Source organism: Pelophylax lessonae (genome assembly GCF_965119305.1).
Source record: "Pelophylax lessonae genome assembly, chromosome: 6".
Taxonomy (NCBI): domain Eukaryota; kingdom Metazoa; phylum Chordata; class Amphibia; order Anura; family Ranidae; genus Pelophylax; species Pelophylax lessonae.
In genome coordinates this window covers 26,280,151-26,305,229 of record NC_138773.1, presented here as the reverse complement: position 1 = coordinate 26,305,229, position 25,079 = coordinate 26,280,151, and the positions used below count along the sequence as shown (strand labels likewise).

Sequence of the window (25,079 nt, the reverse complement as noted above, 5' to 3'; positions counted from 1 at the left end):
TTGCACATTCACATCAGTCCCTGCCCTCAAGGAGCTTACAATCTAAGGTCCCTAACTCACATACATACACAGCAGGGCCAATTTTTATACAGGATCCAATAAACCTACCAGCATGTCTTTACACATATATATATATATATATATATATATATATATATATACATATATATATATATATATATATATATGCATGCATATAATATATATAATATAAAATGTGTAATATGTTTGTGTTTTGTGCAACTTTTTTTTTTTTTGAATTTCCCTCCCTAGTTCCGCTCCCATGCAGCATTGCTGCTGCAGGGAACGGAACTAGGAAGTGATCACACCGACGGAGAGCGGCGGGGATCTCGGCTGGCGGTCACAGCAATGAGAGATCATCGCTGGATCGCCAGGAGAAGGTAAGAGAACACCGCTGCGCTCTCTGCATATCCACCCCGAGCGTGACTCGGGGTTACCGATCCTGGTATGAAAAATCTACCCCGAGTCACGCTCGGGGTTACCGCCAGGGAGGTTAAGGCTTCTTTCTCTAAGCGATTCTTTCTACAAGTGTTATGCACTTCAAGTTCTGCTTCATCTGAACATCTCTTCCCTGTCTCTCCACAGGTATATGCAAGCTGCTGAAAGACATCCATCCTTAACTGCAACTGGAATCTTACCATGACCTTGACCCAAATACTAACCATGGCACTGACCTAGATCAAACCTTGATCTAGGTATTTTATTCTTTACACACACTTTTTTTTCTCTGCAAGGAGAGAGATACCAAGTATTAGGATTTTTTGGGTTGTTGTCATGTATTGGCAGCCCTTTTATAATAAATGGATGCATGTTAACCTCCTCCTCAGCACAGATTGAGCTTAGTGACTATAGGTACTAGAGGTTTCACTGAGAGCTTCACTTCAACTGGTTACAGAGTAAGCCAAATATATTGTCCATTAGATTTATATGTAGAATAAATAAAAGTCTGAGGATGAGAGTCATGCTTTATTGACACTTTGGGGTTCCGGAACAATGACATAGTAATGTTTCATATTTGCTTTGAATTACAATTCAGAGATAACTGCGTATTAAATTTTCAGGTTAGCAGTGCCCTTCCACACTAGAAGGGAAAATGAAAACATGTCACATTCACGCAGTTGGACCCTAAATGTCTATAGAGACGCTGCTGTTGGTGACTCGCACTCCATACCAGCCCTTCCAGTTCAGAGTGTCCTTCCCGCCATGCTGGAAAGATATATAGCGCACTCCTGGTCCATAGTTACTGAATGTGTGTGTTATCTAAAAAGGGAAAAGAAAGTAGAGAAATCTTAACATAAAATTGAATCAACCAGAAGGTTTTACCCCCTTAATGACCAGGCCATTTTTTGCGATACGGCACTGCGATAAGTTTAACTGACAATTGCGCGGTCGTGCGACACTGTACCCAAATAAAATTGATGTCTTTTTTCCCTAAAATAGAGCTTTCTTTTGGTGGTATTTGACCACCTCTGCGGTTTTTATTTTTTGCGCTAAAAAAAAAACAAAAAAAGCGACAATTTTAAAAAATAAAACAATATTTTTTACTTTCTGCTACAAAAAATATCCAATAAAAAAATGTAAAAAATCTAACTTTTTTATTAGTTTAGGCCAATTTGTATTCTGCTACATTTTTGGTTAAAAAAAAATTCCCAGTAAGTGTATATCGATTTGTTTGCGCGAAAGTTATCGCTTCTACAAACTATGGGATCATTTTATGGCATTTTTATTTATTTAATTACTAGCAATGACGGCGATCAGCGATTTTTAGCGGGACTGCGACATTGCGGCGGACAAATCGGACCCCTAACTGACACTTTTGACACTTTTTTGGGGACCAGTGACATTACTACAGTGATCAGTGCTAAAAAAAAAATACACTGTTACTGTACTAATGACACTTTCAGGGAAGGGGTTAACATCAGGGGCGATCAAATGGTTAAATGTGCTCCTAGGGAGTGCTTGCTAACTGTGTAGGGGAGGTGCTCTGACTGCAGGAAGACAGAGATCTGTGTTTTTGTTTAGCAGGAACACAAGATCTCTATCCTCACCCCTGTCAGAACGGCAGTCTGCCTTGTTTACATAGGCAGATCACTGTTCTGCTGGTTTTGGGAATGATCGCAGGTGGCCAGCTGACATTGAGTCCGCCGGACCCACTGATTGGCTCCCCCTCTGTCCAATCAGGGCGCGATGGAGCCCCCTGGCGGCGTGCACGTGCCATCTAGTGGCTGTTACACAAAATGCCATGCAGGTCTGTGATTTCGTGCAATAGAGCCACTTTGCCGCAGTAAATGTACGTTAGGCAGTCAGCAAGTGGTCAAGGGTTGCTACACAAAAAATGTATGTAGAAAAGGATTAAAATGAATAGGAAATTATATAACGTTGTCAGGACTTTGTGTGTATTGCAGCTCATCTGGAACATTCTATGTCAGAGTGGCCAAGTTAAAAATCAACCCTATCAGTGAGTGTCAGGGGTCAGAGTAGGGGACACAGGCATCCCGCCCTCCCAAAAGTGTTCACACCAAAGAGACCGAATGCTGCAATGGAGGAAAGGGTTGCTATGAGTGGTGTCAAAATATCTGAATTTCTGTTCAAACATGAGATTTTACAAATATTGATGTGTCAGATGTCATCAGCAACTCTTTTGCCTCGTACACATGATCAGATAATCGGACAGAAAAAATCTTTCGAATTGATCGCACGATGATCTGCTTGTTAGTACACAGCTTTCGACAGCCGATCACGACATTTCGTCCAACAAAATGCGAAGGGACAAACCCAAAAACTTTTGTCGTTCGATAGCCTAGCAAATGACAATCATTTAATCAGTACAGTATGCGTTCGCTATAAATCGATAGACAAAGACCACGCATGATCAGAAACACGAAAATAACCCAGAAAAAGCCTGGCTGCCATTGTTTTTGTTTTGCACAATCCGATACGTAGCTACAAACCAGGAATCTTTTCCAGAACCGTACGAAAAAAAAAAAAATCATACGTTTAGTACGCATTGTTAAATTCGATATTAGTATCATGCCACAAAATGCGAACTATAAGTCCTCCGATTATCTGATGGTGTGTACGAGGCATTTAGGTAAAGCAACATTATGGCGGATCTGTAAGGAAATGCAATTGGAATATTACATAATGCCATTGGCCATCACAATGTTGCGGTAGGGACACCAGCTGTGGGTGAAACTCCTGTAAGGTTTTCTTGTCTTCAGAAAGCAGTCGGACCAACAAATCATACTGGCAGCTACAGTCCTTCCTAGCCGCATACCTGAGGGGAAAAAGAGTTTCATAGGGCGTTACCTCAACTTAGAGTAATACAAGTAGATTACAGCTTAGGTACTATTTTTTATCAAACTTTGAACCCCTTGGTGCCTAAGGGTAAAACAAATCTAAATGCCTAAGCGCAATTTTGCAACTTTGACATGTGTTAGTAAAACTGTACATATCATCCCAACTACTCTGTGCATCCAGGTGGATTATACCACATTTTTTTCAGGACAAATCAGGCTTTCATTTGGTGGTAAATGGTAATGGATATCTCCTTTTTTTTTGCAAAGGCAAACTGGACCAAAATAGTAAAATAAATATATTTTTTAAATGTATCTGTATATTTCTTGCTACTACCAAAGAACAACCCAAATGAAAGTCTCCTGCTTCTGACGATTGCAGCGATACCACATATGTGTATGGTAGTTGTTGTTTGCACCCGTAGTACAGCCCAGAAACAATAGTGTGCATTTTGCTTTTTTATTTATTTTTTTTATCCTACCTAAAACACACTGACACTGATACTAATGTAAAAAAATAAAAATTACCCTGACCTTGACCCAAATACTAACCCTGGCACTGACCTGGATCAAACCTAGATCTAGGTTTTTTTTTTTTATTTTTGTATTTTATTATTATTAATTCTTTTTTTTTCTTTTACAAACACTTTTTTTTCTCTGCAAGGAGAGAGAGATACTAAGTAAGTCTCTCCTCCATTCACAGAGAAAGAAAACATGGGGGCGGGCTTCACAGTGACTGATCCCTGTATCCGAGATCTGAGTCCTGATTGTTAGTACGGGGGCCCGGCGCTCCCGCTGAGACCCCGGTCTCCATGCAGTGCACTCCCAGCATAAAGGGAGATACGTACATTTTACCCCAAGGTTCAGTGTTGGGACCCTTACTTTTTAGTATCTTTATAAATTATGTAGGGTCTGGGATTAAAAGTACAATTTTAGTCTTTGCAGATGACACCAAGCTTTGCAGTGGAATAACTTCTTTACAGGATGTCTCCAACTTACAAACTGACCTCAATGCACTGTTTCATTGGGCAACTATGTGGCAAATGAGGTTTAATGTTGATAAATGTAAAGTTATGCACTTGGGGGCTAAGATGCATGCATCATACATACTAGGGGGAGTAGAACTGGGGGAATCCATAGTGGAGAAGGATCTGGGGGTTCTGGTAGATCCTAAGCTTAATAATAGCATGCAATGCCAAGCTGCAGTTTCCAAAGCAAGCAAAGTCTTTTCTTGTATTAAGAGAGGCATGGACTCCAGAGAGAGAGCTATCATTTTGCCCCTGTACAAATCAGTAGTAGGACCTCATCTGGAATATGCAGTTCAGTTTTGGGCACCGATTCACAAAAAGGATATTGGGGAACTGGAGAAAGTGCAGAGAAGGGAAACCATACTGATAAGAGGCATGGAGAAGCTCAGCTATGAGGAAAGATTAGAGCACAGTTGTCAAACACAAGGTCCACGGGCCAAATGCGGCCTCCCAGGCCATTTCATGTGGCCCTCGCACATGAAATGGCCTGGGAGTCCGCATTTGGCCCGTGGACTGCGACACCCCCCTTGTCTCTGCCCCACCTTGTCTGAGTAGTCAGAAGCAGAAAGGACAGAACTCCTTTGCCAGATCCTGCACTCCTCTGTGCAGCTTCAGAAAGGCTTGCCCCCCCTCTCCCCTTCCCAGCAGTCCACAGCAGAGAGGAGGGCAGAATTCCTCCTACAGATCCTGTACCTTGGGGGGGCTCTTGACATCTCATGTAAAGGGGCTGGCTGGTACAGTCCCTGTAGCTGGCTGGTACAGTGCCTGTGGGTGGCTGGTACAGGGCCTGTGGGTGGCTGGCTGTCTGGCACCCTGTCTGTGGGTGGCTGGCTGTCTGGCACCCTGTGTTGTGTGGGGGGCAGGCACAGGAGCTGTGGGTGACTGGCTGGCTGGCACAGTGCCTGTGGCTGGCAGGTAGAGTGCCTGTGGGTGTCTGGCTGGCAGGCTGGTACAGGGCCTTTGCCTGTGGATGTGGGTGGTTGGCTGGCACCGGGCTGCTGTGGGTGGGTGTATGGCTGTGATACACTCCCACGAGACTAGTCCCGACTCCAGACGAGGCTGTCCAAGGCGAGGGAGGCGGCCTAAGAAGGCAGAACGACGTTACAAAAATATTGGCAATATCGGCCAGTTCCGGTCCCGATATATCGGGGAAAGTGCATATCGGCCACCGATATATCAGCCTTGCCTTGCCCATCTATCCCTACATAAGGGGTCCATACCAACTTGGTGTTGAGATATTCACTTTAAGGTCGTCAAAGAGGACAAGGGGGCACTTTTTACATCTGGATAAAAAAATATTTTTATCTCCAAATACGGAAAGGCTTCTTCGCAGTAAGAGCTGTGAAAATGTGGAATAGACTCCCTCAAGAGCTGGTTCTGGCCAGCTCAGTATATTGTAAATTGTTTTAAAAAAGGCCTGGAATATTTCCTAGGTGTCCAATTGCCTCTCGGGGACCAGGAAGGAATTTTTTCCTTTATCAGAGCAAATTGGATCCTGTCTTATTGTGTTTTTTTTTTTTTTTTCTTGCCTTCCTCTCGGTCAACCATGGGTATAGGATTGTGTGTGTGTGTATATATATATATATAATATTTTTTATTTTTCCTTCTATTGGTTGAACTAGATGGGGTTGTGTCTTTTGATGAAAGCATTTGCAATGCAGTTTCTGTTTTTTTTTTATATATAAATAGTTTCTTTATTATTAAAGTGTATGTAAACTCTAACTAAGAACTTCCCTTTTATGCTCCCTTTGGTCTGTTAAATATGACTGACTCTTACCCAGCTATCTCTGTGAACTATAAAACACCTCCCTCTTATGTAAAAGAGAAAAGGGGAGAATCTTAGCTCCTCCTTAATCAGGACATACAGGGGGAGATTTACTAAAGCTGGAGTGTGCAAAATCTGGTGCAGCTGTGCATAGAAACCAATCAGCTTTCAGGTTTTATTGTCAAAGCTTAATTGAACAAGCTGAATTTAGAAGCCGATTGGTTGCTATGCACAGATGCACCAGAGTCTGAATGCTCCATCTCCCCCACAGTATCTATGAAGCAGCTAAATCACAATTCCCATTTGCTCTGCACAGGTACAAGATTCATCCTACAACTCTCCCTCCACCAATCACATGTGAGATATTCCATAGATTAAGACCAGCTTATAAATTACACTTACCAGTCTGTGACGATAATGGCGGGTTGAGATTTGTCCAAAATCTCGGCACTGAACCCCTCTTTGATTAGGTCAATAATCTGGGACTTCGTGCAGGTCCTGCAAAGATAAAAAAAAAAGGTTTTATATTCTTTATTTAGAGCCTCAAGGAAATCATATACAACATGATCTATATGTAAAACCTTCTTCCAAAAACATATCCTTTAACACCTGGTTGCGCTCCCCCAAATCCATTAGAGGAAATGTCCTAGCTGTAAACTTTTAAAAAAAAATATATAACTTGGACTTGTGCTGGCCGGTAAATCAATGCATACCCCCACCATTTGTAAATGTAGCACCCTTGTTTTAATGCAAGGTTGCTGTTAAATTTAGTTGCTGGGCAGTAACTAGCCTGGCTGTAATTATACTGTGATCATTTGAACTTCCTCTCTTAATTCGGGTTTGACTGCGTTTCTCCAATTCCGTCAGTAGGTGGCACTGTTGCCTCTGACACTAGAATGAGAATTACAGCTAAACAAACTGTTAATGTCCATGTCTCTCTCAGCCAATTACAGTGTCACTGCGGCATTCTGGGAGACCTTATTTAAGTGAGGGGAGGTCCAATAATCGTTCTCTTCCCGCCCGGACCCCGCTTGGGGAGGGTGTGTATTGCTGTGCTGCTGCTGGCTAGGCCTGAAGCCTGGGGCCTAGTCACATGCCTGGGATTCTGCTGAGGAGAGCCAGCGACCCACATGGAAAAGAACATCCACAGACATCCAGTAACCTGTGTGAGTAACCTGCCTATTTCATATGGAAGACAGCTGTCCAGCCAGTACAGACCACAAAAGAGATTGGATCTGGTGGAGAGGAGTTGCCTCCTAGATCAATCTGAAGCTTTATGGATACTTAATCATTCTCAAGGTCTGCTATCCTGTACCGCTGTCTGAGTACCTGTCTTTTTGTAATCGGAGTCTGCCTAATAGACTGTTCTCCAAGGGTGTCCTGAGCCCTACCCCTCTCTCCCCCAGTTTATTCTTGTCCTGTTGAGAAGAAATAAACTATTTTGTTACTTCAGCATAGAAGTGACTGGCGCCCATCGTTTATTTTACCTGAATCACTACCCACCATGCCTGACAATCCACACCCACAGGAGGTATGTAGGCCCTCTCTGCCTCCGAGGGTCATCACTAGGCCCTAGGGGGTTCTGGGGGTCCGCTACATAAAAAAATAAAATTAACCCTAATAAAAAGAAAAAAAAAGTGCATTATTCTTTGCATTAGCAAAACATTGCAACTGCGATCAGTGGATTGTGGGTGCTATACTTAGATTTCTGCACATTATTTCCCAGCCTCAGGTCCTCATGCAGACTACTCCCCCAGGAGTTATGGACCTTCATTTATGGGTCTGGAGAAGTAAATACTGGACATGTGCTCCATCAGGAACACAAAGTCCTTTTTAATGGCAGCAGATGGGACTGGTGCTTCTCCATTCACATGTTTGTGTGCATTATCTGAGTGGATAAGGTAGCTGTGTGGGTGAGCCATGCAATTTACATACAAAATACAGTATGCTATGGGCAGAAGCACCCCACGATTGAGGCTTTGGAATGTGACTAATTCATAGTACACCCTATATTTTGGGTGCATATATAACATGGTCAGAAAGGTGGACTAAAGACAAAACCTTTTATTTTTTTGTAAGTAATGTAGGCCAGTCAAGTTCTTCCAGCAGATACTCACTCATCCGTGTCTTTATGGACCTAGCTTTGTGCACAGGTTCAAATCGTTTGATGGAGGGGGGATTATGGTGTGGGTTTTTCTTTCAGGGGTTGGGCTTGGCCCCTTAGTTCCAGTGAAGGGATCTCTGAAGGCGTCAGCATACCAAGACATTTTGGGCAATTTCATGCTCCCAACTTTGTGGGAACAGTTTGGGGATGGCCCCTTCCTGTTCCAACATGACTGCCCACCAGTGCACAAAGCAAGGTCCATAGAGACATCAATGAGCAAGTTTGGGTTGGAGGAACTTGCCTGGCCTGCACAGAGTCCTGACCTCAAGCCGACAGAACACCTTTGGGGTGAATTAGAGCGGAGACTGCAAGATAGGCCTTCTTGTCCAAAATCAGTGCCTGACCTTACAAATGCGCTTCTGGAAGAATAGTCAAACATTCCCATAGACAATCTCCTAAACCTTGTGGACAGCCTTCCCAGAAGAGTTGAAGCTGTTGAAGCTGCAAAGGGTGGGCCAACTCAATATTGAACCCTACAGACTAAAACTGGGATGCCATTAAAGTTCATGTGTGTGTAAAGGCAGGCGTCCCAATACTTTTGGTAATATAGTGTGCAGCATCCCACTCAGGACATGTGGGAACTGCAAATGTATTACTACTTTGTCATTGCTGTATTGCATGTGCATTGCTACACCAGTGGTATCCCTGTTCATAGGCTGGTCAAGTGTGCTTCATATTTCCCACCACAAGATGGGGATAACACCACTGTGGGATATCTATCCCAGCTCAGGTTTATCTGTGGTCAGTTGGTCAGTTCAGGAAGTCAGTGTGCAGAGAGAAGCACCATGTAGAGGTTAGAGAAGGTCAGTCCGGAGAAGGGACAAATTGGAACTGCTCAAATCAAAGGGTAAAAGCCACCAAACGGCAGCAAAGACCTTTGAGAATAAAGGTGAAGGATTTCTTAGCCACTGGCAACCTCACCAATGTCACTGGATTCAAAAGGGACCACAAACAAGTTAGCATTATACTGAACCACAGCCTGAGTCCAGCATTACTAAAGCCTATTAACAGTGGATCAGCAATATTCCTCTATTTACCCAGAGACTGTATTCTAACTGGATGTTTATGCTGCAATCAAAACCAGTCACAGTAAGGCTCGGTTCACATATATGCGATGCGGGAAGGCTGCGAATTCGCAGCCTGTTCCCGCATCGCACACGCACCCCCGGCAGTTCACACTGCCATATGCGATACGCTGGGGGTGTCAATGTAATCTTAACGACACCCCCAGTTTGATCGCATATCGCAGTGCGATCGTGCAGTTCGCACAGGATCGGATCGCACAAGTGTGAACCGCTGTGCGATCCGATCCTGATGCGGCAGCAAAAATGCCTCCTGTGCGTGTTTGCAGCGGGTGCGATGCGAATTTAGCCATACAAACTGTATGGCTAAACTCGCACCGCACAGCTGATCGCATGTAATGTCGGAGCAGTGCGCTCCGACATTACATGCGAACCCCGCACACGCAGAAGTGTGAACCGGGGCTTAAAGTTGTGAGTTGTATCCTACCACTGTCTACCTCATTCTTCACTATTGCTATTACAACTGGTTGTACCACCATTAACGGTACTGGCGTCACGCCAAATACCATCAAGGGACCCAGCCACCACAAGCACTCTAAACACCCCTGTCTTCACGGGCACCTCAACCACCATCTTGGCTGGCGTTTCCCTATCACAGAGCGTGCCCCGGAGGATTTCGTGCTGTCTTCCTCTTCACTGTGCGACCAGCCCAGGGAGGCTTTCTGCTAACCGTGAGTAAACCGATGAACTGAATTATTGCTGTCTCTCATCGGCCCACCGTGCACCTCACATGTCACCCCTGCGGTTCTGGCTCGTCGCAAGTGTATCTTTATTATATAAGCATCTCTAGAATCCAATTCCACCACCTAAAATATGTGACTTTCAAAACTTCAGGAGACAGGGAGTAGATTTATGTTTTTTTTGGGGCCATTCAGAAGAGAATACTGCTATTGTTTGTGATTTGGCAAGTAAAACAGTCTGCTCCCCTTTATGTGATGGAGACGAGGAGGGAGAGGCTTTATGTAGTCCAGCAAAGGATAATTGGGCAGGGCTGACACTGGTTGGAATTTCAGTGTAGTAGAGAGACAGTAATAAATAAAAGTCGCGCTAAAAAAATAATATTTAAACATTTAAGTGAAAAAATGTATCAAAAATATATATATATATAGTCCATAAAGTCTGTGAAGAACCAAATACAATAGACGTGACTGGGGATGTCCGTGTAGATGAAAGGCTTACCAGATATCAGTAAAGGACGTGCCAATGATAATGTCGATTCCAGAAGTTCGGCAGCAACTGTACACCTTAGATCTCACAATCTCTAAAGATCCCCAAGTGGAAAAAATGACAGACTGAAGGATAGATCCAGACACCTCCACCAATAGGAATGCAGCTTACCAGAAAGGAGTAATGTAAATGTTCATATGTGAAATCCACAAAAGATCCCCAACATGCTGAAACCGTATCCACAACACCCACACTAAATATCCTTACCAGATGATGGTATATGCAGGGCAGATATTAGAAATAGGTGTGAGCAGAGAACTGAAGACCGGATCGCAAAAACCAGCCAGTGGAGACTAAGGAATGGAGAACGATGCAGACCATATCACATAAACCAGCCAATGGAGGCTCAGGATAGGAGGATAGGAGAACGATGATGCAGACAAGTTTTCAACCCTCCTCTGCTGCCAGTTTCTACAATGTCTCCTCTCTTCATCTACACGGACATCCCCAGTCACGTCTATTGTATTTGGTTCTTCACGGACTTTATGGACTATATATATATATTTTTGATACATTTTTTCACTTAAATGTTTGAATATTATTTTTTTTTAGCGCGACTTTTATTTATTACTGATTTTTGGGGTGTTAGTCACACTTGAAGACGCTGCTTCAGTTAATTTGGTTGGATTAGCGCAGTTGTATTTTTCCATTTTATCCTAGGAGAGAGACAGGCCATTAGTAGCAGAGCGCAGAGACGTATTCAGTAGCTTTTTTTCCCCGGATTTCAACCATCCCATGTCCCATTAGGAGTGTAAAATGAAAATCTAAAAAACAGTTTACAGCATTTTAGTGTAAATGACATTAATGAAAAAAAATTGTCCTTACTGGTTAGAGGTTACAAAGTATTTTGTGACTGATGGATTTGGAAACAGCTCTCCTTCACCTCCAGGCAAATCTTCCACCGCCCATTGACTTCCACCATTTTCATTTATCGTCCAGTATTTTAAACCCTCTGAAGCGGGGGAACATAGAGTCGGAAAACACATGTAGTTTAGACAACACACAGCAAAATGAAAGTCATGTTTCTGCCAAGGCTGTCAGTATAAATGTTACGATACAGAATACATTAGAAGAGTGGAACCATTTGTAAAACCTTGTAGCACCAACATCCCAAACTAATAGAAAAATATAGAGTTTGGGCACTAGGGACTTTGTAGGTGCATAGGATAAACCAAGTAGGTTATATTGAAACTCAAAGAAATTCACATAAACAAAAAAATGAAAAAAAGTAAAGAAAAAAGAAATACGCTTAGGCGAAACCGGTAAATTTAAAGCATAGTTATACATATACAAATATATATACATATATTTGTATATGTATATATATATATATATATTTGTATATGTATAACAATATATAAACATATATTGATTTTATCTTGTTGTGGTTTTTAAACATATTTTTAATAAATAAATACATTTTATATAGATTTTTATAAGTTTGTATTTTTTTTTTCTTTTTCAAATTTTTATTACATTTTTTTGTTTATTTGAATTTCTTTGGGTTTCAATATAACCTACTTGGTTTATCTTATGCACCTACAAAGCCCCTAGTGCCTATAATCTTTATTTTTCTATAAATGTTATGATATAAATTGATTGTAGGCACACATCGTGAAGTCTGCTTTAATAACTTCCACATCTGGGAAATTATTAAAGCAGAACTCTAGCCATGAACCTCATATTAAATAATCCAATAACATATATAGATAAAACCTGTGTTGGCTGTAATATTCAGCTTCAATACACATATTCCCCCCTCCCTCAGTGCCTTTCTGCTGATGGCCATCATCATTCCTTCCACTTCCTCTGAGCCCAAGTCATCCTGGACCTATCCCCAGCCTGTGATTGGACAGTGAAAGAAGCTCATCTCTGTCGCCCCTCCAGTTAAATGGAATTATGTAAAACCCAGAATGTTGGATTTGGGCTTCAACATTCATTAAAGTTACATTACAACATTAAAGTGATTCTAAAGTCTGTTTTTTTTTTTATTGTCTAAAAATACCAAACATGTCATACTAACCTGCTCTGTGCAATAATTACAATCTCATTAAAACCCCTCTGTAAACTAGGATACAGGTTTTTTTTAAAAACATGGGGGGGGGGGGGCATAAACATGGCCTGTTTTTTGTAACTCTTTACATACCACAAAGCATGAGAAACTGCAGATCTCATATTTTTCCCAGTCTAATCATGCAAATCAAAAATCAAAAATAAGTCTGCAGAGATCTCTGCTCAGCCTAGGATTATTGTGTATTGTATGTACAGGTAAACAGACCTCAATGGAGAGGAACCATGACAGTCACACAAAGTGATTATTATGTATCCTTACAAAAGTCTTGAAAAAGTATCCATATCCTTTGAATTTTTCCACATTTAGTCATGTTCCAACCAGAAACGTTAATGTATTTTTTTGGGATTTTATGTGATAGACCAACACAAAGTGGCTCATACCGTAATTGTGAAGTAGAAGGAAAATGATAAATGGTTTCAAGCTTTGCACATCTCACGGAGCGCTGTTCAATCCATCATCCGAAAATGGAAAGAGTATGGCACAACTGCAAACCTACCAAGACATGGCCGTCCACCTAAACTGACCGGCCGGGCAAGGAGAGCATTCATCAGAGAAGCAGCCAAGAGGCCCATGGTAACTCTGGAGAAGCTGCAGAGATCCACAGCTCAGGTGGGAGAATCTGTCCACAGGACAACTATTAGTCATGCACTCCACAAATCTGCCCTTTATTGAAGAGTGGCAAGAAGAAAGCCATTGTTGAAAGAAAGCCCTAAGAAGTCCTGTTTGCAGTTTGCGAGAAGTCATGTGGGGGACACAGCAAACATGTGGAAGAAGGTGCTCTGGTCAGATGAGACCAACATTTAACTTTTTGGCATAAAAGCAAAACGCTATGTGTGGAGGAAAACTAATACTGCACATCACCCTGAACACACCATCCCTACTGTGAAACATGGTGGTGACAGCATCATGTTGTGGGGATACTTTTCTTCAGCAGGGACAGGGAAGCTGGTCAGAGTTGATGGGAAGATGGATGGAGCCAAATACAGGGCAATCTTAGAAGAAAACCTGTTAGAGACTGTATAAGACTTGAGACTGGGGCGAAGGTTCACCTTCGAGCTGAACAACGACCTTAAACATACAGCCAGAACTACAATGGAATGGTTTAGATTAAAGAATATTCATGTATTAGAATGGCCCAGTCAAACTCAAGATCTAAATCCAATTGAGAATCTGTGGCAAGACTTGAAAATTGCTGTTCACAGACGCTCTCCATCCAATCTGACAGAGCTTGAGATATTTTGGAAAGAAGAATGGGCAAAAATGTCCTCTCTAGATGTGCAAAGCTGGTAGAGACATCCCCAAAAAGATTTGCAGCTGTAATTGTAGGGAAAGGTGGTTCTACAAAGTATTAACTAACTCGGGGGGGGGGGGGTGAATACAAATGCACACCACACTTTTAACATATTCATTTGTAAAAAATGTTGAAAACTATTTATAATTTTCCTTCCACTTCACAATTATGTGCAACTTTGTGTTTGTCTATCACATAAAATCCCAATAAAATACATTTCTGTTTTTGGTGGTAACATGACAAAATGTGGAAAATTTCAAGGGGTATGAATACTTTTTCTGTAGGAACCTGTATATCCACTAAAATGTTTTTCATGTAACTCATCACATTTTCTTTCATAATCTCCAATAGGTAATAGGAATCTCACCCAGAGCGCGTGGATTTTTGATCAAGTTGACCTTCAGGCTAGATAGAAGAAAATTATTATTAGTTATTTGTGAAAGATTAACATTAAAACATCGAAAAATATTAAAGCCCAAACAGACTCTAAGCCCCCGTTCACACTGGGGCGACCTGTGAGGCGACCTGGTCGCCTCACAGGTCGCCGCAGGTCGCCTCCCATAGGGAAGCTGCAGACCCGTTCTAATAGGAGCGACACAAGTCGCTCCGACTCAGAAAAAGGGTCCGGAGCTTCTTTGGGGCGACCAGGAGGCGACCGCCATAGACTTCAATGTTACGAAGTCCGTGGCGGCCGCTCCGAGGTAGCGGCGCGCTGCTCGCACCGCGACCTCGGAGGTCGCGGTGCGAAGTAGCGTCGCCCCAGTGTGAATGGGGGCTAAAAGACACAAAACTACAGGATTTAAAAATGTTTACAACTCATGTTGGCCATACAGGTATCAATTAGAGGTTTGTGAAATTGGTAAATTTTCCTTGGCTGAAATATTCATTGCATTCATACTGCTTGGATCTTAAAGAGGGTACAACCCCAAAACCTTGTCCTGAAAATCTGGATGTTAGTAAATACATGAATGGGATGAGATGGCTAATTTTTGGTACAAAGTGGTTTTGGGTTTTAAAACAATTGCTAGGAGTTATGGATGTTTGGCAGGAAACATGCAGAGTCTTCTGTCAACACTTCTTCCACTTTCCCCTAGAGATTTCTTACATTCTGTGTTCTGTACGGCGCATGGACCTCGGTACACTTACAGCATCCCTAAGATGTCATGAATGGGCCTGGTGCAGAGGATGATGTAAATCAGAGGTGCTCAACCTGTGGCCCGCGGAGCCCTTTGATGTGGCCCTAGACCTCAAACCAGGGTCTACACTTTAGTTTCAAAAGTATTGGGACGCCTGACTTTACACGCGCATGAATTTCCGTGAATTGTGTAATCCCATACACCAAAAACAATCCTGCATGTATCGGCCTTTGTTCACCACGGTGCCCTTCACCCCAGCTAAGAGTGTCTTCTCACCTGCTTGGATGGACCCCACTACCTAAAGGAGGTCAGTATGCGCCTTTACAGTGTAAAAGTGGCACTGCTTCCACTGACAGATCAAATCCAATCCACAGCTCTCAGCGTAGTGTCATATACACTATACTACCAAAAGTATTGGGACGCCTGCCTTTACACGCACATGAACTTTAATGGCATCCCAGTCTTAGTCCGTAGGGTTCAATATTGAATTGGCTCACCCTTTGCAGCTATAAGAGCTTCAACTCTTCTGGGAAGGCTGTCCACAAGTGTGACAAACTCACTCAGTACAGGGGCTTTCAGAGGGGACTGCAGTCTAGCCTCTTGCCTACTGACTATGGGCCCTGGCTTGTGAGGGAACACTCTATATGGGGTGTATGCTAGGGGGACCCTTGGAGTAATGTTACATGTGCGCTGGGAGAAAGTTATTGGTTTGTCTCTGGGCTGTTTCGTTTGCTTTTTTTGTTTTCATTTGTTAATGACCGCCCCTATTTTTGAAGTGTATAAAAACCTGTATTTCTGTTCAAAAAAATTATTCCTTTTGGTTCTACCTCAATATCTGCATACGATGATTGGGGTAACAGGCTGGTATTAGCTACCAGTCTGCTGGAAGGGTTTAGAGGGCAGGAGGCACCCAGTCGGGGTGCCAGGTGGTCCGTCACACAACATTTTTGAGATCATCATTATAAACACTGTAGTATGCTTGCATTACAAAACCAATAAGTATACCATCAATTACAAACATGCTCTATATATCTATTCAGCTAAACTGGCTCAATTCTGTTCTTGGCTGTGTTCACAAAGGTTAGACACAGATCAGCCTCCATTGCTATACCTTTCACCTTGTGACTTACAATATTGCATTCTGATTACTGGTGGAGAGAAGATTGAGGAAATGCTTCCTCCTGCCTGCAGGACACTGATGACATCAACTTGTCCTAGGCAAAGTCACTGACTGGGGTTCAAGGATGGCTTTTTAATGAGAAAAGGTGGCGTTTCTGAAACATATTATTGCCGTATATAATATGACTTGTCAGGAATTTATTCATGCAGGCTTGAAAAGCTACCGCCATACCTTCATCTAATAATTTCCAGTTAAATCTTTGTAGCCTGGAGCTTTACATTTTCCAAAACTGGTTCTGGCTGAGAATTACTGTTCTTCAACAATGTTATCTACTTCTCCCTATCCTGCATGCTGTGTGCACAGAAAATTGGTCCCATAGTGTGTGAACAGGTCAATGGTAATCTCACCTATTTGTTCCCCACATATTTGCAGCTGAACAGGATCTCACGTCCGCTATTTAAATGAAATAAAACATAAAATTACAATCAGTATGCAAAAAAAAGGAAGTGGTACTGTGCAAAGTCCATACATACAGCAGAAGAACAAATACTGAGAATTATACCCAACATACAGAGCAAGAGAAGCGGCACTGTGCAGAGTCCATACATACAGACTACAAACCGATTTTGAGAATGCTACTCTCCAGCTCTGAAATTTGGGATACACACTCTTTAACCACTTGCCAGGGGTGGACTGACAACACATAGGGCCCCTGGACCAAATAAACAAGGGCTCCCTATCAGGCTCCCTGTCAGGCTCCACCTATGACCTGCCCCTGGCCTCGCCCCTACATTTTGCACAAATTACAACTGGGACCTGGAGGGGGTTCTCTCTCTAACAGTGTCCATTAGAGAGTCTCTGTTAGAGAGAGACCCCCCTCCAGGACCCATTAGAGACTACAAAGGAGTTTTATGGGACCTGGAGGGGGTGTCTCTCTAACAGAGGCCCTTTCAGTGTCCATTATAGAGTCTCTTAGAAAAAGTCCCCTTCAGGTCCCATTAGAGACTACAAAGGAGGCTAATGGGACCTGGAGGGGGGTCTCTCTAACGGAGACCCTTTCAGTGTCCAGTATAGAGTCTGTTAGAAAGCATTCCCTTCAGGCCCTATTAGAGACTTTAACAGAGTCTAATGGGGCCTGGAGGTGGGGGGGAAGGGTCTCTCTCTAATAGTGTCCACTAGAGAGTCTCTGTTAGAGATAGACCCCCCTCCAGAACCCATTAGAGACTACAAAGGAGTCTAATGGGACCTGGGGGGGGGGGCGGGTCTCACTAACTGAGGCCTTTTCAGTGTCCAATATAGAGTCTGTTAGAAAGGGTCCCCTTAGGCCCCATTAGAGACTACAACAGAGTCTGATAGGACCTAGAGGGGGTCTTTCTCTAACAGTGTCCATTAGGGAGTCTCTGTTAGAGAGAGACCCCCTTCCAGGACCTATTAGAGACTACAAAGGAGTCTAATGGGACCTGGAGGGAGGGGTCTCTCTAAAAGAGGTAGCAGAAGCCAGGACTCAGAAAGTTTGCAGGCACAGTGCGTGGAAGCACATGCCCCAATATACGTACCGTCGTCAACATCACTTAATGACGTCGGGGGGTGTGTGCCGCATGCCTTCGCGCACTGGGCCTGCAAACCTTCTGAGTCTTGACTTCTTCTAAAATGTCCTTGCTTCTAAAAATGTTGAGGCCCCCCACATTTATGCACGTACGGGTGTAAACGCACGCTTCAGGGCACCCACACATGAAACATTGATTGCATATCGCCGTGTACGCCAGAGTGAGTGCAATATTTCTAGCACCAGACCTTCTCCATAACGCTAAATTGATGACCTATAGGGGGCTTTTAAAGCATTGCCTATTGAAAATCATTATTATTATTATCATACAGTATTTATATAGTGCCAACAGTTTACGCAGCTCTAAAATATAGAGTGGGGACAATACAATTACAACACAATTCAATACAGAAGGAAGAGGAGGGCCCTGCTCACAATCTAAAGAAAATATAAGGTACTGAGGTTTGTCACCATTTCATAGGCGCATTTTGCAGGTACATGCAAATTTAAGGTTTGACTTGTTGAATATCTGTTTATTTGGTGCAACCTCATCTTTTACACTCTACCAAAAATTGGGTAATTTATTGCATGTGTGTGCCCTAAAATTACCTTTTGTGTATTTTTTACTGGAAATTTGCATTTCCTAGACCTTTGCAATAATATTGTGTGGCATAACAAAATTGGAACTACCACTATTATATATTATTCTCTCTAGGGTTTCTGCTTTCAGAAACTATATAATGCTAGGGTTTTTTTTTTGCAATCTTCAAGCCTAAAATTATTTTTCAAATATGTGTGCATAAAACAATGCAGAAACGGATCTAGCAGCGAAAGGGTGTGACAAAAGGTAATTGTGAAATACAATCATCTTGTTCTCTCATGCTCCCAAAATAGTATCTCTTGAGGGAGTCTATTCCACATTTTCACAGCTCTTACAGTGAAGAAGCCTTTCCGTATTTGGAGATGAAATCTCTTTTCTTCCAGACGTAAGAGTGCCCCCCCTTTGTCCTGGGATTACCTTAAAGTGAATAACTCAACACCAAGTTCACTATATGGACCACTTATGTATTTATACATAGGGATCATATCCCCCTTATGTATTTATACATAGGTATCATATCCCCCCTTATGTATTTATACATGGTGATCATATCCCCCCTTATGTATTTATACATAGTGATCATATCCCCCCTTATGTATTTATACATAGGGATCATATCCCCCCTTATGTATTTATACATAGGGATCATATCCCCCCCTTATGTATTTATACATGGTGATCATATCCCCCCTTATGTATTTATACATGGTGATCATATCCCCTCTTATGTATTTATACATAGGGATCATATCCCCCCCTTATGTATTTATACATAGGGATCATATCCCCCCCTTATGTATTTATACATGGGGATCATACCCCCCCCCTTTATGTATTTATACATGGGGATCATACCCCCCTTATATATTTATACATGGTACATCTCTGAATTCGGTCTTTTAGCCAGTTTTCTATCCATTTACAAACTGATCTTTCCAAGCCAGTAGACTTTACCTTACACATTATCTGTGTATGGGAACTGTGTCAAACACTTTGACAAAATCAAAGTATAATACATCCACAGCCACCCCTCTGTCCAAGTATACTACGTCCACAGCCACCCCTCTGTCCAAGTATACTACGTCCACAGCCACCCCTCTGTCCAAGTATACTACGTCCACAGCCACCCCTCTGTCCAAGTATACTACGTCCACAGCAACCCCTCTGTCCAAGTATACTACATCCACAGCCACCCCTGTGTCCAAGTATACTACGTCCACAGCCACCCCTCTGTCCAAGTATACCATGTCCAAAGCCACCCCTCTGTCCAAGTATACTACGTCCACAGCCACCCCCCTTCCCAAGTATACTACGTCCACAGCCACCCCTCTGCCCAAGTATACTACGTCCACAGCCACCCCTCTGTCCAAGTATACTACGTCCACAGCCACCCCTCTGTCCAAGTATACTACGTCCACAGCCACCCCTCTATCCAAGTATATCACATCCACAGCCACCCCTCTATCCAAGTATATCACATCCACAGCCACCTCTCTGTCCAAGTATACTACATCCACAGCCACCCCCTCTGTCCAAGTTTTCTACGTCCACAGCCACCCCTCTGTCCAAGTATATTATATTATATTATATTTTTTTAAATAACAAATATCCCTATACTTTCCAGCTTTATGCAATGACCTCTTCCCGGGTCACCTGCTGGCGCTCCTGGCCCCTCGTCTTTGTCCAGTGCCCCCACGGGAAGTCGAGGCACTTGTGTGTGCTTGCTCCCGAGCCCAGCTGTTGCCGTCCATTGACACAGATAGCAGGACTGCCCCCCCCCCCCCTTTGTCACTGGCTTCGATTGACAGCAGCGGGAGCCAATGGTGCCTCCCGGTGCCCCAGCAAAGCAAGTGAGGGGAGAGAAGAGCTTCACCTGTGCACAGCTCTGGATCTAGGTGTCCTTTTATGAAATGGAGATGAGCAGTGATCCTGCCGATCACAGCTCATTTCCGATCATTCTCAGTTTATGAAACAGAAATGATCAGAGGAGAACATGTTCTTCGCTGATCATCTCTTCACACGGGAATCTGTCATTGACTGACACAGAAACAGCCAGGCTATGAAGCTGCGATCCCCGCACTTCACTGGCGATCTGTGCCAGAATCCACACTCCCGGGTTCACCAGCCTGGAGCTTGTGAAGCGGGGAGTGAAGACAGAATCGGGGGAGAACTGAGGGGGAAAAAGGAAGATTATTGACTTCCTTCTTCCTCGTTCAGACCCCCCCCCCCCAACACAGTAATCATGTCCCCCTGCCATATTTATGTATATATATACATATATATATATATTTAATGTGTGTGTATATATATATAATGTATGCATGTGTGTATTCAGTGTATATATATATATATATATTTATGTAAGGGGACTATTATTTATTAACATTAGTGGGGATCGTGTACTCAGCAGTGATAATTTATCACTGCTTGTTAAAGCGAGCCAGGGATTTTCATACTACTGTAATCTCGCTTTGTCTCACGAGATTACAGGCGCTCTCATTCACTTCTACACAGATCTCCGAGAAAACAGTTCTCCTCTGATCACCCTGGGAGAACTGAAGTTCTCCGCTTCATAAAAAGGGTGCCAGAGGAGATCATTTTCCCCGGAGAACTGCAGAGAAGCCAACAGAGAAAAAAATTCACCCGTTCATAAAAGTACACCATAATGAAGAACTTAGGTAAGTAAAATGGGGGGGGGGGGGGCTGGAGGAGGGGAGACTAATGCCTAAACATTTTTTACCTTAATGCAAGGAATGCATTAGGGCTCTTTCACATGGCCGCTCCGTATGTCCGCAAATCATCCTATTTTTTTGCGGATGATTTGCGGACATAATGTAAGTCAATGGGATTGCGGATGTCAGCGGAATACCATCCGCTGACATCCGATTTTCTTCATTTCAGTTCTGTTCCGTTTTTTGGAACGGAACAGAACCCTATTTTTCCTCCGTTCAAAAAACGGAAAGGAAGGAAAATCGGATGTCAGCGGTGTCATCCGCTGACATCCGCAATGCCCATAGACTTACATTATGTCCGCATATCATCCGCAAACGGATGGGATGATATGTGGACATACGGAGCGGATGACACAACTGTCATCCGCTCCGTGAAAAAAAAAAAGTCCTGCAGCGGAGCTTTCACACGGAGCGGCCGTGTGAAAGAGGCCTTAAGGTAAAAAAATGTTTGGGCCTTAGAACCACTTTAAATACAGCATGCCAATGGAACTAAATGACTTGCATGTGTCTAGGACAATGTTTCTCAACCTTTTTTTAAGTCAAGACACCCTTAAAAATATATGGACAATCTCAAGGCACCCTCCAAAATGATGGACAGTCTCGAGGCACCCTACAAAATTATGGACAGTCTCGGGGGGACCGTCCAAAATTATGGAGAGTCTCGGGTATCCTTTAAAATAATGGAGAGTCTCAGGGCACCCTCCAAAATTATGTACAGTCTTGAGGCACCCTCCAAAATTATGGGCAGTCTCGGGGGGACCCTCCAAAATTATGGACAGTCTCAGAGGGACCCTTAAAAATTATGGACAGTCTCAGTGCACCCTTCAAAATTATGTACAGTCTCGAGACACCCTCCAAAAATATGGACAGTCTTGGGGCACTCCACTCTAAGCTGTAAAAACTATTCTAATAGGTTTACAGAATACAGCAACATCCACATGTAGGACACCCGACGTTAGAGGTGATCTATTCTTCCAAAGCAAATACTGAGTACCATTCCAATGTTTCTCTTCTCCCTCAATTACTCTCCATCACTTAGCTAATGTGACCCCAAAGTTGATGGAGAGAGGCAAAGGAGGGTTAAACATAGATGTTGGCAGCTAGAAAGTACTAATGGTGCAAAATGAAAACCCGTGGCTTTGTATAATTAAAAGGCAAGCTTCATTCACCCACCGGCTTTTATACAATTTTGGGGCAATTTTTAGGCATTTTTCCAAGGCACCCCTGAAGAAACCTCAAGGCACCCTGCTGGAAAAAGGCTGGTCTGGGACATCAAACAAAATCAAATGAATGTAATATTTTTTTTACTACAGCATAGACATAGACAAGCATAGACATTGCATAGCGTAGACATAGACATGACAAGCATAGACATAGCATAGACATAGACAAGCTCCAGGAGGCAGTGGAGGACAGAAAAGCCTGGAGCGCTTTGGTTCATGAGGTGACAAAGAGTCGGACACAACTAAACGACTGAACAACAACAAGACATACATGAGGGCATAAAAATTATATACATATAATCATTGTAAATGTTTACTAAGGGCTCTTTCACACGGGCTTTCCGTGTGAGAGCTCCGCTGCGGGACTTTTTTTTTTTTTCACGGAGCGGATGACATTTCTGTCATCCGCTCCGTAGGTCCGCATATCATCCCATCCATTTGCGGATGATATGCGGACCTAATGTAAGTCTATGGGGATTGCGGATGTCAGCGGATGACACCACTGACATCCGGTTTTCCTTCCTTTCCGTAAAAATAGGGTTCTGTTCCGTTCGAAAAAACGGAACAGAACTGAAAGGAAGGAATTCGGATGTCAGCGGATGGTATTCCGCTGACATCCGCAATGCCATAGACTTACATTATGTCCGCAAATCATCCGCAAAAAAATAGGATGATTTGCGGACATACGGAAAGCCCGTGTGAAAGAGCCCTAAAGAGAGAATGAGGAAAAACAATTTGTATCTCCTAAAGCATTTGATATAAGAAATAAAAGCATAGCTTGAGAATTCAGATGGACTCGGGTGAGCAAAAACCAAATAAATCTGCAGTAAAAGGAAAAGTAAAAGAAAACATATATCAATGGCAAAATAGCTCAGAGTGGAAAGGAAGTGGATAATGTGTATCAGCAGATAAGAGTCTGAAGAACATTAGAAGACATCATACCTGGGATTTACTGCTTGGAAAGTCTCAGGAGGACAGATACACGCCTGTGTAAGTGAATGCCGGAAAGTTGAGCGATGTTCCCATCAGGGGGTTTAAATAGAAGAAAAGGTGCAGAAAAGTGAAAAGGGGAGGGGGGAGAGGATGCATGGGACCAATGAAGAAAAATGTTTATGACATTGTCTAGCCCTGAGGGAGAAGGAAAGAAATACTTGGCTGAAGATGGGGAAACTCATACAGCATTGCCTAAGGAGAGATTGCTCTACACATTTAACCACTTGAAGGCTTTCTGGCACTTTTTTTTTACAGGTTTAAATCAATATTTTTTGCTAGAAAATTACTTATAACCCCCAAACATTATACATTTTTTTTTTTTTAGCAGAGACCCTAGGGAATAAAATGGCAATTATTTACATCACATGGTATTTGCGCAGTGGTTTTGCAAACGCAAAAAATACAACATTGCACAATATTTTCCCCAATTGTTTTTTATAATGTAAAAGAAGATGTTACATCAAAGAAATAGATTCCTAACATGTCACACTTTAAAATTGCGCACGTTCGTGGAATGGCGACAGACTATGGTACTTAAAAATCTCTATAGGCGACCCTTTAAATGCCTTTATAGGTAACCTGTTAAGGCTTCATTCACACTTGTACGACTCCAAAGTTGTACCGAATTTGGAGTGCAATTTTGCTGCAACTCTGGATGGGTGCAACTTGATTACGACTTTGACTTTGATCAATGATAATGGACAACTGTTGCACCCAAATTGTATTGTATAACATTTAGGCCCTGTTCCCACCTGAGCATTTTTCAGCTCGTAAAACGCTCATCTCTGAAGTTCCAAAACGCCCAACAAGCAAAATCCCATTCATTTTGACAGCTCCTGTTCATATATGGGCATTTTGTTGCCTGAAGCAAAACGCCTGAAGCTCAAGTACAAGAGCCTCTTTTTTGGCAGATTACAAGTGTTTTTAGTCAGATGTCAATGCCTGCCTCTAAACACCTGCAAAAAACACCTGAAAACGGTACGCCCAGGTGGAGCCTCAGGTATGACTTTCATGCAACTTTTGAGGGTTAACTTTGAAGTCTACGGCCCTCAAGTTGCATGAAAGTTGGACCAAAGTAGTGCATGAACTACTTTGAAGTTGCTGAAACTTTAAATCACACATATATAAATGGTTATCACTGTAAAACATGGGGAATGACTTGTCATGCAACTTTGATGTCCAAAGTTGCATGACAAGTTGCACAACTGTGAATGGAGCCTTATGGTTACAGAAGAGGTCCAGCACTAGAATCATTGCTCTAACGCGATACTTCACATGTGTGGTTCGAATACGGTTTACATATGCATGCACAACTTACGTATGCAGAGGGGGGGGGGGGGGGGGCGCTTTAAACATTTTTTTTCCGTTATTATTTATTTTACTTTTTATTTTTTATTTTTACACCCCAGAGTCTCCAAAACCGCCCTAAGGCAAGATCAATCTACGCGGTCAAAGGCTTGTAGATAGAATGAGATAAGGTCTAGGCTTCGGGCGGGTACAGGCCCAGTGGATAAGATTAATGGCTCTGAGAGAGTCATCTCGAGATCACGGCCTACGATAAATCCCGTTTGATCGGGATGTATGACCTGGGGCATGAGGTGTTTCAGGCGATTCGCTAGTATCTTTGCCATAATTTTAATGTCTGCCTCCAGCAGCGATATTGGGCGATAATTCTGCGCTAAGATATGGTGTTTGCCCTCCTTCGGGAGTACCATAATGTGTGCCAACAAGGCTTCTCTGGGAATTTGACAACCCTTGGCTACAGAAATAAATTACCTAC

The 25,079-nt window shown here is 42.8% G+C and overlaps 1 protein-coding gene across 2 annotated transcripts; it reads right to left on the bottom strand.

Annotated features, from left to right (window-relative positions):
• Positions 1-974: 974 nt before the first annotated feature.
• Positions 975-23,364, bottom strand: LOC309557932 (F-box only protein 6-like). Of its 2 annotated transcripts, none has more exons than XM_082260805.1 (7): positions 23,249-23,364; positions 16,612-16,657; positions 14,316-14,353; positions 11,409-11,535; positions 6,513-6,608; positions 3,163-3,298; positions 975-1,281 (listed from the first exon to the last, which is right to left on the bottom strand). In XM_082260805.1, exons 2-7 carry the CDS (start codon positions 16,626-16,628, stop codon positions 1,147-1,149), a joined length of 549 nt encoding a protein of 182 aa, XP_082116931.1. In that variant the 5' UTR covers positions 16,629-16,657; positions 23,249-23,364; the 3' UTR covers positions 975-1,146. The 2 variants fall into 2 exon arrangements, with proteins under 2 accessions (XP_082116931.1, XP_082116930.1); XM_082260804.1 differs by having other exon boundaries at positions 23,293-23,347.
• Positions 23,365-25,079: the final 1,715 nt, after the last annotated feature.

Bases quoted from the DNA above. Each gene is read 5' to 3' on its own strand.
- LOC309557932 (XM_082260804.1), bottom strand. From the start codon at position 23,332: ATGGGAACATCGCTCAACTTTCCGGCATTCACTTACACAG. The intron at 6,609-11,408 runs GTAAGGACAATT...TTATCTTTGCAG, and splicing joins TACTTTGTAACCTCTAACCA to GACCTGCACGAAGTCCCAGA. The intron at 1,282-3,162 runs GTAATATTCCAA...TTCCCTTTTTAG, and splicing joins GTGATGGCCAATGGCATTAT to ATAACACACACATTCAGTAA.